The sequence below is a fragment of the Diadema antillarum genome, unplaced genomic scaffold (assembly GCF_040938485.1).
Source record: "Diadema antillarum isolate AM-2024a unplaced genomic scaffold, OU_Dant_1.0 scf00000044, whole genome shotgun sequence".
Classification (NCBI taxonomy): Eukaryota; Metazoa; Echinodermata; class Echinoidea; order Diadematoida; family Diadematidae; genus Diadema; species Diadema antillarum.
In genome coordinates, this window is record NW_027270933.1 from 26,684 (window position 1) to 40,041 (window position 13,358).

Genomic DNA, 13,358 nt, shown 5'->3' on the forward strand with positions numbered 1-13,358 from the left:
ATTTCATTTTCGAATTAATGAACCTTCGGAATAACAAACCTTATCACATTTTCGGATTAACGAACCTTCAGAATAACGAACTGTAACCGTACCAACAGGGCATGTTGGTTTTTAGATTCACTGAGATGCATCAAAAACTAAGCACTGGGATTTAATGATAGGTGGTGTTTGGCAATATCAATTAAAAACTACTGTTACTACATTCAATGCAAAATAATGAAATGATGCTTTCCCAAGTGGACCTTTCTGGTTTCAAGAAATCTGTCAGCCCTCGACAAGTTGTCAGTCTCTGACAATTTCAGTAAAATCCTTGATTTGATTGGCTGAGAAGCTCTAGTCACTGACTGTTATGGTGATTGTCAGGGCTGTCAATTTTCATGAAATGGTGCCCTGGTCTATGCACGCTCATCCTTTGCTTGAACATGATTCATGAATTCCATAAATTTTACATCAGGCAGGCTTACAAGTGTAAGCATAATGTTGCTTTGAAAACAAACAAAGCACCTAACCAGCTGAGAAAAAAGGAAGGTCATTTGTACCCATGATGCACACATGGGTGCAACTAAAAGAAAGAAATCATTCAATGCACCCCTACCATAACGGCTGCTTAAAAGTTGGCGATATAATAAATGAGGTATTCAAATTGTTAAAAGCATGCAAATCAGCAAGGCCGAACTGAGAGAACCATATCATGGATATGACACTCACGGCATTTAAATTTACACAGGCACAACAATCAATATACTGATATGTATCACAAATTCAACAAATCTAATACACTATTATCTAGTATGGTTCACCCCAGTGAACAATTTTATTACATATATTGCGAACTTCTACGATATATGTTGGTACATGTATACATGCTTAGAATTTGTTTTATTGCAATCAGCTGATCTGCACTGCACATAATTTTCATAGCACATTCTATGGAAGCTATAAAAATGAAAAGAAAAACCCCAATGAAATCAAGAAGTGAGTTCAACATAAAAAGAGATGAGTTTTAATAGTACAACCTTGTGTGTACACACTGTAATTGTATGTATGGCCTACATATTGTATACAATGTAAAACTCAAATGTGAATGATCTCTCATCAAAGGACACAATTCTGTAGCCAGTATGGGTGATATCATGTTCAGTGCTAGTACTAGTGCTAGTGCTATCTCAACACTAACATCCGCAGTTAAACTAAACTTGAGATCAGTTGATGTTTAATAGCAAGCTGACCTAAAAATTATGATTATTTCCAGTAGCTGGTGTTGGGCCCGGAGCTGAAGGTCCTCTGCTGAACCAAGCTCCACTGTTTGTGTTAGTGATCTACATTGTGCCACCCTATTTTAACAGTGGGCAAAAGGTTGGCCTCCATTCTCATGTAAACGCACAAAAATCGAAATGCCGGACCAAAAGCGAGGCCAGCAAGAGACTTCCTCTTGGAGGTAGCCTTGGGCAAGCCTGAGGCCCGCCTTTTGTCGATTAACACAACTGAACCCAAATGTTCGGCCAAACGACTGTACTATAGAGATCACAGGAAGAAGAAGAAAAAATGCCTACATGAAGAGCCACTACGACAAAAAAAACCCAAACATGCGAAAGGAAACTTTATTCGCCAATTGTGACACGACAAGGCGGTGTAAATGCCTGAAAATGCGGGGCCGAACATCACAAAGTTAGGCCGGCCTCTGGCCAGCCGCCACTGTAACAGGGGTCTAAGTGCTTTTCCTCATTGGCTATTAAATACAATGTAAGCCTACTAGTCTCCCGTGATGGATAGTCATACTGTATAATTTGTCATTACAACTTTGGTGTTGGTGTTAGCGTTGCTATGTGCCGGACCCACAGTCATGTCTATGGATGCACACTGTACGTGCATAACCTACAACTGTATGCTGATGCAATAGTCGCCCGAGGAACGTACACGAACACCAATAAGACATGTGGCTACACAAATCTGAGCCAGGGAGCTGGATTATGTAAAGACTGTTGCATTCTGGAGAAGGAATGAAACTTTTGCCATTTTATCCAACTTCCCCATTATGTGTCTAAAACTATTATGCAGTTGCTAAGTATGACTACATCTTTCAAAACGTGACTTAAGCCAAGCACCACAGTTTTTTTCTGTCATGCAATGCCAGCGCAATCCTTGGACTTTGCAGTGGTGTGAAGATAACACTAGGTGTTGGGATTGATAATTGTGATCGTTATCGCTTGCATTAATCTGACCATCAGTGTTGGAGCTTGATTTAAGGCGGTTGATTGGGAGATAGCATTAACACCAGCACTACTGTAGCACCAACCTTGAAATCACCCACTAACCCCCGCGTTCACATTGGTCCCCGTGATGCGGGGAAAGTCCCACACTGCGGGACTTTCTCTTCCAAAACCATAATGTGAACGCTCGCTGGGACTTGTCCCCTCGTCCCCGCAAAGCAAGTCGGGTACGGGGACAAGATTTGGAGGGGAGAGTGACCTTGGGGCGCAATTGATAGCGTCCAGCTGTGGTCATCAAATGTGCGCATGCGCTATGCCTGGATTCAAGTGGCAGAGCTTGCTCCAAGCCCCAAAATGCCCCCACAGCTCGGGGACAGATGAGATACCAGTGTGAACGGTCAGTCGTAAAAAATTGGTCCCCGCGTCGCGGGGACCAATGTGAACGCGGGGTTAATTTGTACATTTGCAAATACTTGACTCATTGGCAAATTTCCTTTTGTTTTCAGCAAGTTTTGGCATGGTGCATGGAATATTGCACATATTTTCTGAAATTATGTTAGGCAAAAAGTTCCAACATTTTGCTTTGATGCTAAAATCCCTCTTGGACAACCTTGCTGGACATGTACAATGTACATGTACCTGTACATATTTCATTTGCAGAATTGCAAACACTGAAACTCACAACATCTGAATGCAGTCTGACTACCATTTTTAGGTAGAGAAAAACAGATTTTATTCAAAATGAAACAAGGTGACATCATCTATTTAATATGACGGGTATGGACTACATTTGCACAAGGCCAGATGAATATTAGCCTTTTGACAAGGCCTCGTGGCTGAAGATTGAGACTAATCCCCGTACCTGACTTGCTTCGCGGGGGACGAGGGGACAAGTCCCAGTGAGCGTTCACATTATGGTTTTGGAGGAGAAAGTCCCGTGGCGTGGGACTTTCCCCGCATCGCGGGGACTAATGTGAACGCGGGGTAACTCACCACAGCAAGAACTTCGAGAAACGGGTGAACACGAGACCGAGTGGCACAGCCACGAGGCCTTTTGAAACCTGGGTTTTTTTTCCCTACCGCCTCCCGACAAAGGCGAATATGAAGTATTCATATATTCATGAGTCAGAGCGCAGTTGGTATGCTAATGAGAACGTCTCAACACTGCGCTGGCAATGCAGGCAGCTACGGATGAGCGAGCCGCCGACATGCATACTTATGCGTATTCATTAGGTGCGACGGCGTGGTGAGCAATGCGGTCGCTGATTGGCCGCTACCCTATAGGGTAGCAGAATCGGCGAGAAACGAGGCTCAAGATAAGAAATTCACGTCAGGTTTTAAAAGGCCTCACGGCTGTGTCGCTCGGTCTCGCGTTCACCCGTTCTCTTGCAGTTAGTCTCTTTCACAGCCACAAGGCCTTGCCAGAAGGCTAGATGAATATGCGCCATACAGGTGTATCTGATAAGAAACTCCCATAAGACACAATGGAAACACACAGTGCACTATTTTTTACATGCGGTTTTGACATCGCCTTAACCCCTTGAGGACGGACTGATTTTGCTACAACATGCATTTCCCATAGACACCTGCCTGAGTATACTCCAGACTCGTCCTCAGCAGGTTAAATGCATTTTTTTCGGTTGATATGACAATCCAATTCTATAATATGAACAAATTTGATAAAATATGAAAGAAGTCAGTCTCAATATCTTATTGGAACACATGACTCTGACAATAAATTTATGTCAACATCAATAGAATGACACCTACCTGTACATACATTGTATAACCCCTAACCCCGGCGCGGGGCGCTGTAACCGGGTTGGGGTCGCTGGTGCTGTTATATAACCCCATACAGTGTATGTTGGCATCTGCTTTAATACATAAAACCAGCAGGTGCCATGCATGTAGGCCTACATGTAGTTTCAGATTACCGGTACAGTGTATGTGCTGAATCTAATGGTGTGGTTAGCTTTTCGCTAACTCCATGCCTTGTAGTGTTGATAATACCTTGAAAACACCCCTTACCATCACTCTTTGTATAATTAAATCTTTGCTAACGTCCGTGCTTAGGGGCTCATGAATACAATATATTGTAACAATATACATGCATCGCTGTCACATGGCGGTGGAGCGAAGGTGGATTGCGTGTACATGAAGCTGTGTGTTGTACCCGTCCATGTGCATACAATGTGCCTACAAAAATTGTATTGTCGCGCCATTCACATCTATACTATGATTTTGAATCCCAATGTGTGTACAGCCATACGCGGACACAATCACACTCACAAACGTCATGCCCCTGACAATGACTCTTGGTTTATTCATTTGTATTCTTAAAAAATGTACTCATTTGTATTTTAAAAAAATGTGGATTTGTAATGGTCATGAGTGAGTTAACCACGCAAACAAGACAGACGAATTATACATGTGGAGTAATAGCTATTTACTGATCAACTGCAAAAGTGCACCCATGACGCATGAGTCAGTTTCTTGCAAAATGTGCACGACACCACTGAACAATCTCATTTAATGATGAGTTTGAATATTACCAATTTCAGTGACTCATGAATTCATAATTCATTAGGCTCTTTGTAGGTTAATCACTTGTCCAAAACTTCTAATTAACAAACAGGAGCATGTTAGCTTTGGTGATGAATGTAGATGAATGTTGGAAATGCAGCATCAATTTCAAGGCTGTAAAACTTCACACAAGCTTTCGTTTGACAATCTACTGCACTAGACTTGCTTCATGCTCACTGGCTGATGATGCATACACCCGCACCAAGGTTCAACCTCCTATGCCACGGTTCGACCACGCGCAGAAGTGTACAGGTTTCTGGCTTGTACATGCAGCAGGCGGTCAAATTTTGGACACCGTTGTGGTCGAATCGTGGGCAGCTTGCGTTACTCTCCCCACACTCACTAATGACTGGCGCTCTCGAGCTATGCTGAGGTTATGGTGGTGGTGGTGAAACTTGCCATCAAGCGAGGCAAGACAGGGCGCGTACCAGACTGCAATCATGTAAACATTAATGTTACAAACATATGTACATGTATGCACCCACCTAGCACACAGAGTATGATGACAAAATGGGCCCATGGGGAGTTGCTTCTGTGCTGGTGAAGATACTTGTTTCAAAAATGCATATTTTCTCAACACTGTGCGCTCATTAACTGCTTGCTGGAGCCTTCAAGTTATGCAGCTTATCAGCTTTGTTTGCAAATGCAACTTGGTCACTAGCGCGAAAATAAAAGCACGCAAATATTTTTGCTTGCCATACGTTCCAGTACTAGTTGGTGTCTTAATTTTGCGGAACTAAAAACATGCGAGACTCATCTTACCCGACCAAGTGTGAAATATTAGTCACGCAAAACAATTCCACTTTTACACTAAGTAGGCCCTATGACTGGGCTATGCAGTAATCAGTATGAAACACATATTAATAACTGTGATTAGTGTATCTGACCTAATTCTAACTAGAGTAAAAACCCAAATTTTCGGACACTTACATAAGCTTTTTTGCAATATTTGTTCAACTCAAATAATACTCTACAAAATTATATCTATAATAATGTATGTAAAATATATCAACCTACTTTTTCCCAATATTGATTTTGTTAAATATTATACATCATAAAATTTCATAGAATCCCCAAATATTATCACTTTGTCATTTCCCCAAAATTCAGACACGCTTGCAATGTCAATACGCATACAGGGCCACTGAAAAATAAGCGCGCGCCATACCTTGTTGGCGCAAGGTTGCATCGGGGACGTTGTGGTGCCCGTTCGTGTCCGAATTTTGGGGACTCTGCACTTGCATTCAGCCCCTGTACATTTATTCACTGCATCGGCATGTACTTACATTTTGTTTTTCTTTTGAGTTTTTGAGGATACCATCACACTCTGAGCTTGCGATAAGCGAAAAATCTCGCAACAGAACAGCGGAAGAAATTTTTCAATTTTTAGCGCTTTTTCGGCAACCCGATTGTTTACACGGGACCTAATTTGCGCGCCCTTTGGAAAAGTTGCGGCCATACTGCGTTTTTGACGGCAAAATTGGGGATTTTACTTTAGATGGATTTTTGGAGGTGACTCAGCTCAGGCACTTTCCTGAGGTGCACGAGTGTGCCAGTATGTGGAATGATGTGATATGCGTGTGTTGTGACAGTAGAATTTGCTGGCTTGTGATAAGTTGTAAGTGTCTGGATTTTGGAGGCCAGCCGAAAATTGGGTGTTTTACTCTAGCTAGGATCGTGTCTTTGTTGAATGATCTCTGTCATCTAACGTTAGATTTAGATCCATCCTCTAGACCTGCTGCTAATCCAGATCTATGGACTTATTAATATTATGGTGTTTTACTCTTGAGAAACCCATCCAATGGCATTACTCCAGGAACATGTCCTGTATGACCCTGCTGCAGCTGCAGGGTCATTGTTCTGGATTGTGGTGTAGGAATAGGTGCCTAACTGTAGAGAGGTCACATACCTCATATAGCCATAGTTGGCTGACCTTGTCAGTAATGCACTTGTCAATGTAATGACGCACCCCACTACCCCCGGACATGGGTGCGTCATGGTCATTTTTTGACTGACCACACAGGGTTTTTGACGGACACCACAGTCACTTTTTTGACGGACAAAACGCTGCAAGTGACGAACACCACAGTCACTTTTTTGACGGACAACACGTTGAAAGTGACGCACACCTCGGTCACTTTTTTGACGGACATCCCCGGTACATTTGACGCACCCCCGTAAATACTGAAACGATTTTTGCATACGTTTTATTCACGCAATTTCATTTTCTTTTGGTTCGTAAACATAATTTGTAAAAGTTTCGGCAAGTTTCCCTTACCATAGCCCTGTAAGCACCGTACCGTCATTCACCGTACATCATGCTGCTGCTACGATATTCCGTACAGTAGTATGTATTCTGTGCATGCAATCCATACATGACAATCACATGTGTGCAGATCAAAGAGATTGGTGCAGATGCGCTGTGTGTGCGTGGCCATTGCTAGTGCGGTGGTGCATACTGCTGCAGCGCAGGTACACACCACGCCACGGCATTTCCGTGAGTAACTACATACAGCCTAGTCGCTGTACGTAGAGATTCGCACAGCTAACAGCAGCGTCGCGCGTCTGGTCGGGCTATCCCGCGAGCAGAAAATGGCATGCTGCAGGCAGTTTCTTCTGCTGCCGCTTCTTTTACTGTCAAGAATTCGCCTTTGTCACCACAGATTTCATGGGTTTGTTGGAGGGAAAATGTAAGGAGAAAGGGTGGCTTTTGAATTATGTGCTTACCAGATTCTGGCAAGCATTTTTCCCTCTTATTCCAAAACACTTCCCGAATTTGATTTTCTCTTGTCGCGGGACACCGCTCACTGTAATTTCACTCGCAGTACGTGTATCCGGTACTGGTAGCGTGCAAAAATGCGTGCAGTTTTCCATATCCAAGTGACGTACCAGGACGCACCCCTCGGTTTAAAATAATGCGTGTTATTTTCCATAGCCAAGTGACGTACCATGACGCACCCCTCGGTCAAAAATTTGACCGACAATGATGGGATTTTGACGCACCCCTCGGTCAAAAATTTGACGGACAAAGCTGGTAAAATGACGAACACCTGGGTCACAAATTTGACGGACCAAACGATGAAATGACGCACCCATGTCCGGGGGTAGTGGGGTGAGTCATTACATTGACAAGTGCATAAAGCCCACACTAACAGCACAGGCAGATATGTCTACTAGTACTATTGACCAATAGATCGGTCTGTATCTGGTCGTCGGGGAAATGTTCCGCGGAGACTGCGTCTGTCTTCACGGATCCCCTCCTTATACAGACTGAAGTCAATGATGCTGGCTCCTGTGTGGATTCGCTGCCAGCGGTAGCGCACAGATCAAACGTTACGATAAACCAAATTTCAGACAGTTTTTTTACATTCAAACAAGTTTGACATTACATGACACATTATGCAGCAATATTTGGGGTAAATCTCTCACATTGTGCAATCGAAATACTCACAGTAACTAGGTTATAATGCAGAAATTTTATCCATATCGCAACATCGCCGTTCGCTAGCTGTGGTAAGTCGCCATTTTGAATCTGTTAGCCAATCACATGCGAGGTACGCATTTTAATAAAAAAACACGTAGAAACTACCTCGCATGTGATTGGCTAACGGATTCATATGTTTCTGCAGTTTGAACGTGACGACGTGACGGGCTGGTTGATTGATGTGTGTTTTACATTGAAAATTCTACCAAAATGTTGGATTACTCATTAATCTGGTGAGTGTAGTGCATTCTTGAAATGTTGATTTTGCTATACAAGCTTAAAAGTTAAATTTGCCGACCTAGGGCCGTGAATTAGACGCAATCGAGAAGGGTGAGGTACCTCACCCAATTTTCCATAGAGACAGTGGTTAAGACCATCCACACAGCGATGTGTACTATCAACTTCCGTCTGTCTACGGAGGAGAGCGATAACGTCAAAAAATAAAAGACTCCTCCGGACAGACGGATCTTTCTGTCTACTCACTGCTACTAAACTAGTACTAGAAAGTATGGTTGGGGCACCACCTATCGACAGGGCACCTTCCCATCGACACCCTGCGTATCATGGCTGTTTGCGTATAGAACAAAAAAGTACGCGCGGGATTAAGTGTCATTAGCTATAAAAACAATAAAAACGAAGAAACGAAAATCAAACTCAAACAAACCAAGCTAAAAATTACACATCCGATCAGTAACGACGCATGGCTGTGAAATTCACGTGTATTACCTATGGCCTGTGAAATTCACGTGTATACCTATGCTGTGAAATTCACGTGTATACCTATGGAGGAGAGGGGGTGTCGATCGCAAGGTTCCCTTTTTAGCTGCGCGAAGAAAACGGAACGCACGCACTAAAATTGCGCTATTTTAAAACGGAGATTCATAATCAACGAGACGGTCACGACATTCAAAACTGCAGTATTTATGGCATATTTGAGGTAAGAATTAGGCGGATTTGTATTATATTTTTAGAATAAACAAGCTACAGATCCTTAGGGTGTCGATACGTGGTACCCCCAACCCTACTAGTAGTAGTACTAGCCTACTGCTAACACTGCTAGTACTAGTACAGTAGTAGGCCTACTGCCTGGTACTAAACTACACACTGCACTAGTCTACTAGTACTACTGACTACGATCCTCACTCAGATTTATGTAACAAGAGTTAGATCTAACACGTTACGCTACGCTAATGGCAGTGACGGTCTATAATGGAACTGACTGAACACAGTCTTCAATGCTCCTTTACGCACGCGTCGTGTATTGACGTGCCGGTGACTGGACTAGCATAAAAAGAGGAACGACATTTAGCGTAATAAGAGCTTCGTCAAATTCTGAAATGCTTTATTTGTTACACTACGGGCTGACAAATATTGAAATTAGGTTATTATCAGTCGCAAAAATCAAAGCAAACGCTAAGTTTTTCTCTTGTCTCACCATAGAAAATCGTTGTCTTTATCTTCATACGAATTGTGAACTCCATTGTAATTGTACACGGGAGGTGCATGTGTCCGCTTTCTTCCCCGAACGGCGACCCGTGTTGTCTGCCTGCTGCCAGCGTTGTTGTTTGCCATTTCCCCTACTTTCGCGAAACCGCAGGGGCTGAAATTTCTCCAGCAAATGCTCCAAGCTCTCAACAAATTCGCAGGGATTTCTGCAGTGCAATAGACTCTCCAGCAAACGCTCTACGCTTTTTGACCTCGAGACTGTGTGATTTTTCTTCCAAAAGTCATCTTTTCGCAAAATATGTCAATTTTCGCGTTGTGAGTAATGACAACACCATTCCGGATGTGTGCGAAAGAAGACTTATTCCGCATGCGCATAGCCAGCTCGCTATGAGCCCGCCGTGCAGGCTGATGGGAAATTCCAAGGGTATCGCTAGAGCTCGTTGCTGCTGTGCTACGCAATTCCAAAATGAACGCGGCGTGTTCAGATTTTTTTTTTCTTTCTCTCTCGCTAGATCTACTTTTTAGTAAATACCTCTCCAAATTGCATCAACGCATTTTATTTATTCTCGTTTACACAATTTCTGTAATTTGTTTGAAATATTCTAAATCGTAAGTGAATAAAGTACTTCTCCCGACTCGTATGATATATGATATAGGCTAGTAAGCCTAGATCATAGGGGTACCGAAAAATTTCGACCATCAAAATCTTTTCGTATGTTACACCCAAAATTTTTGATTGTTCTCTCCGGCATGCAGGTGCTACTTTTAGTAAAAGGTCATCATTGTGCACCTTTTTGTGTTATTTTGGATTTGACTCAAGGAGAAAGCTCACATTATACGATGTACTAGTCTTGAAGGCTTTCTAGGTGATCATATACACATATTAAACGCCTGTAAACGCGTACCAATGTAGTTATCACTTTTGTGGGGCCTATACTAAGTTACATGTATCACGGTCCATTGTTTTTATCAAACTTAATTTATTCCATGAATATTCTTATATCTATATAAAAACATATAATTATCATGTGTGCATATAATATATAATATATTATAGTAAGCACGGTATATAGCAGTAGTAGTTTTTTTTTTTTTTTTTTTTTTTTTTTGCTGTGTCTTGGTACATACTCAGGGCCTAAATTATGTTTAAGCAAGGGATGCAGACAGACGGGAAGCAAAAAGAATCAATGAAATTATCAAACTTTCATATTTTGTGAAAGGGCAAGGAGGTGGAATTTCTCCCTGCATATTCGAATCATTATTTAATCTTTATATATTAATGTATTATAATAAAGGGCATATATATATATATATATATAAATTATGATCTTTTTTGTCATGTGATCATGACTGAAACGATAAAAAATTATTGTGCGTATAAAAATAGTCATTTCAGTCTTTCGCGATGATTATATATTAATGGCTGTATTCATGGCATGCAAAGTCAAATTATGAAGAGAAATATATTAAAAAAGAAAATCAGAGACTCCAACCCAAAGTACCTTCTGATCTGGAGATTCTCCAGCCTGAAACCCCTAGCAAACGGGAGACTCAAAGTTGATGTGTGCGAAGCGCAAAATTCCCAGGGTTCTAGATGCTCTCTGGTGCTATCTAAGGCTTATTTTTTCATCATACGATAGAAATATGTAAGAAATCCTTTCCAACGGGAGACAAAGATCCTGGGCGGGAGAAATTAAATCTCAAACGGGAGAACGGGAGATTTTGCAAAAATGGGTTTTCGGCGGGAGATCTCCCGTCGAAAACGGGAGAGTTGGAGTCTCTGGAAAATCACGCTGACAGTTCCGAATGCCATTGTGAGAGACAACTAAACAAGGCTATTCGTCGAGGTATTTTTCTCTCTCCCATGGCATTGTTTATAGGCCTAATGCTGCATGCTCTTACTATCGCTAATCATTGTTTAAGAGTAGAATTTGGTTGCTCTTCGTTATAGTTGGTTTGTTTTTTCTAATTCTGTTCGATGATCAGTATATAGGCAATAGGCCTGCAACATTATGATGGCTACAGCCTAAAGGACGATTTTACTGCCATCAGGAGAGTAAAAACAAAACAAAACAAAAACAAACAAATGCATAAACTTTGATCCTCTGTTTGATACCTTATAATATTAGACGATTTTTTTTTTTTTTTTTGGGGGGGGGGGACGCATGGCAGAGATGGCATCAGTGCACATGTCATCGATATTCGGCGAAATGTTATCTTAATAATTTCTCCTTCGACAACCAAAGATTGAATTGAAATAAAAAAGATTGAAATCCTCGAATTCACCCCTTTTCTATGAAAGCTGAACAATAGTAATTATATTCCGGTAGCCTTTGTATCATCATTGTGATATTGTTTGAGTATAGACCCTCGGCGTGTTTGACTGTGTGCATGTTGGTATTGTTCGTGTTTTTTTTTCACTTTCTTTGAGCAGAGAGATATCCAATGACAGATACTGGACTGGAACTACATAGTCGATTTCTATTTCTGTGGTATATAATAACAGGTATATATATAGTGTAAACCTGGCGTATGTTAACTTTATTCCAATACGTGTAGTAATAGTCGACACGCATCACGCCAACACGCAGAGACAGTTTGTCGACTTATTATGATACGTGATTGTCAACTCACGCGACTGTTCTATAAGTCTCAGAAGAAAATGAAAAAATGAAAAAGAAATGAAAAGGAAATTTTGACATATTCATTGAGTCAGGTTACCCGATTTCTCGACTTAAGAATATACAAAGTCGACTTTATACGCAAGGGTATGACACTCTGTACACCGGCACGTCAGTGCAACCCTGCGGCTGTGTGAATTGTCTTGGTTCACCGCTAATTCCCGATCTTTAGCGTCATCATTATATAGCACGCTAATCCCATTATAGGTCCCTGACGTCGTCTCTTGGTTCCCTTTTCAAGTTTAGTAGTGAAAGAAAAAGGATAATCCTAAAGATGAAAGGTCACTGAACAGCTTTAAAATAATGCATAACCTCTATAGAGCCTATCTACAATAGACTTTTCGTACTAAAACTATAGATTATGCACCGGGCGAGAAGACTATACAGGCCTATAAGAACGTCATGTATAGAATAATTGGCCAAAAAATGTCGCGTCTGTCTTCATCAAAGTTTGACCATAATCAACTTAAAAGCCTCTCTCGGATTTTTATATCCTGATACAACTTTGATGGATCGATTAATGATTCAAAATCACAATCATGTCAAAAACTTGAGTAATACGCGGTCTTTATAATGGACATGCACTGTTCGATAGCCACCAGACCTCTAAATAGTGTACACTCGTACAGTATATGCACCGGCCTTGTAAACTGTTGGAACAACAATAGTCATGCACATTAAAGCGAATAGAAAATCAATGAGATGAAATAGAGTTCTAATTCCTGCATGCTACTTAAGTGGAGGGACTCTGAGACGCGACGAATAATGATCGTTATAGGCATAAAGTAAAATGCGAAAAATGATTATTATCCATCTCTTTGTCCTGGCAAAGAAAAGTAAAAAAAAAGGGGGAAGGGAGGGGGAGAGCAATTATTTTATGCCTTCTAGCCAATAGAACGAACTAATTAGGCTCTTTAAGGAGCAGTCTTCAAATTACACCTCATTATTGGAGGC

General features: G+C 41.5%; 1 protein-coding gene across 1 annotated transcript in view; it reads right to left on the reverse strand.

Annotated features, from left to right (window-relative positions):
• LOC139713865 (E3 ubiquitin-protein ligase COP1-like) overlaps positions 1-10,057 on the reverse strand; it is a gene marked incomplete at its 3' end in the record, with an annotated part of 31,748 nt that extends 21,691 nt beyond the window's left edge. Inside the window, exon 1 of the mRNA XM_071625571.1 lies at positions 9,713-10,057. Within this exon, the coding sequence (XP_071481672.1) occupies positions 9,713-9,849 (137 nt within the window). The remainder of the gene's footprint in view (positions 1-9,712) is intronic.
• Positions 10,058-13,358: the final 3,301 nt, after the last annotated feature.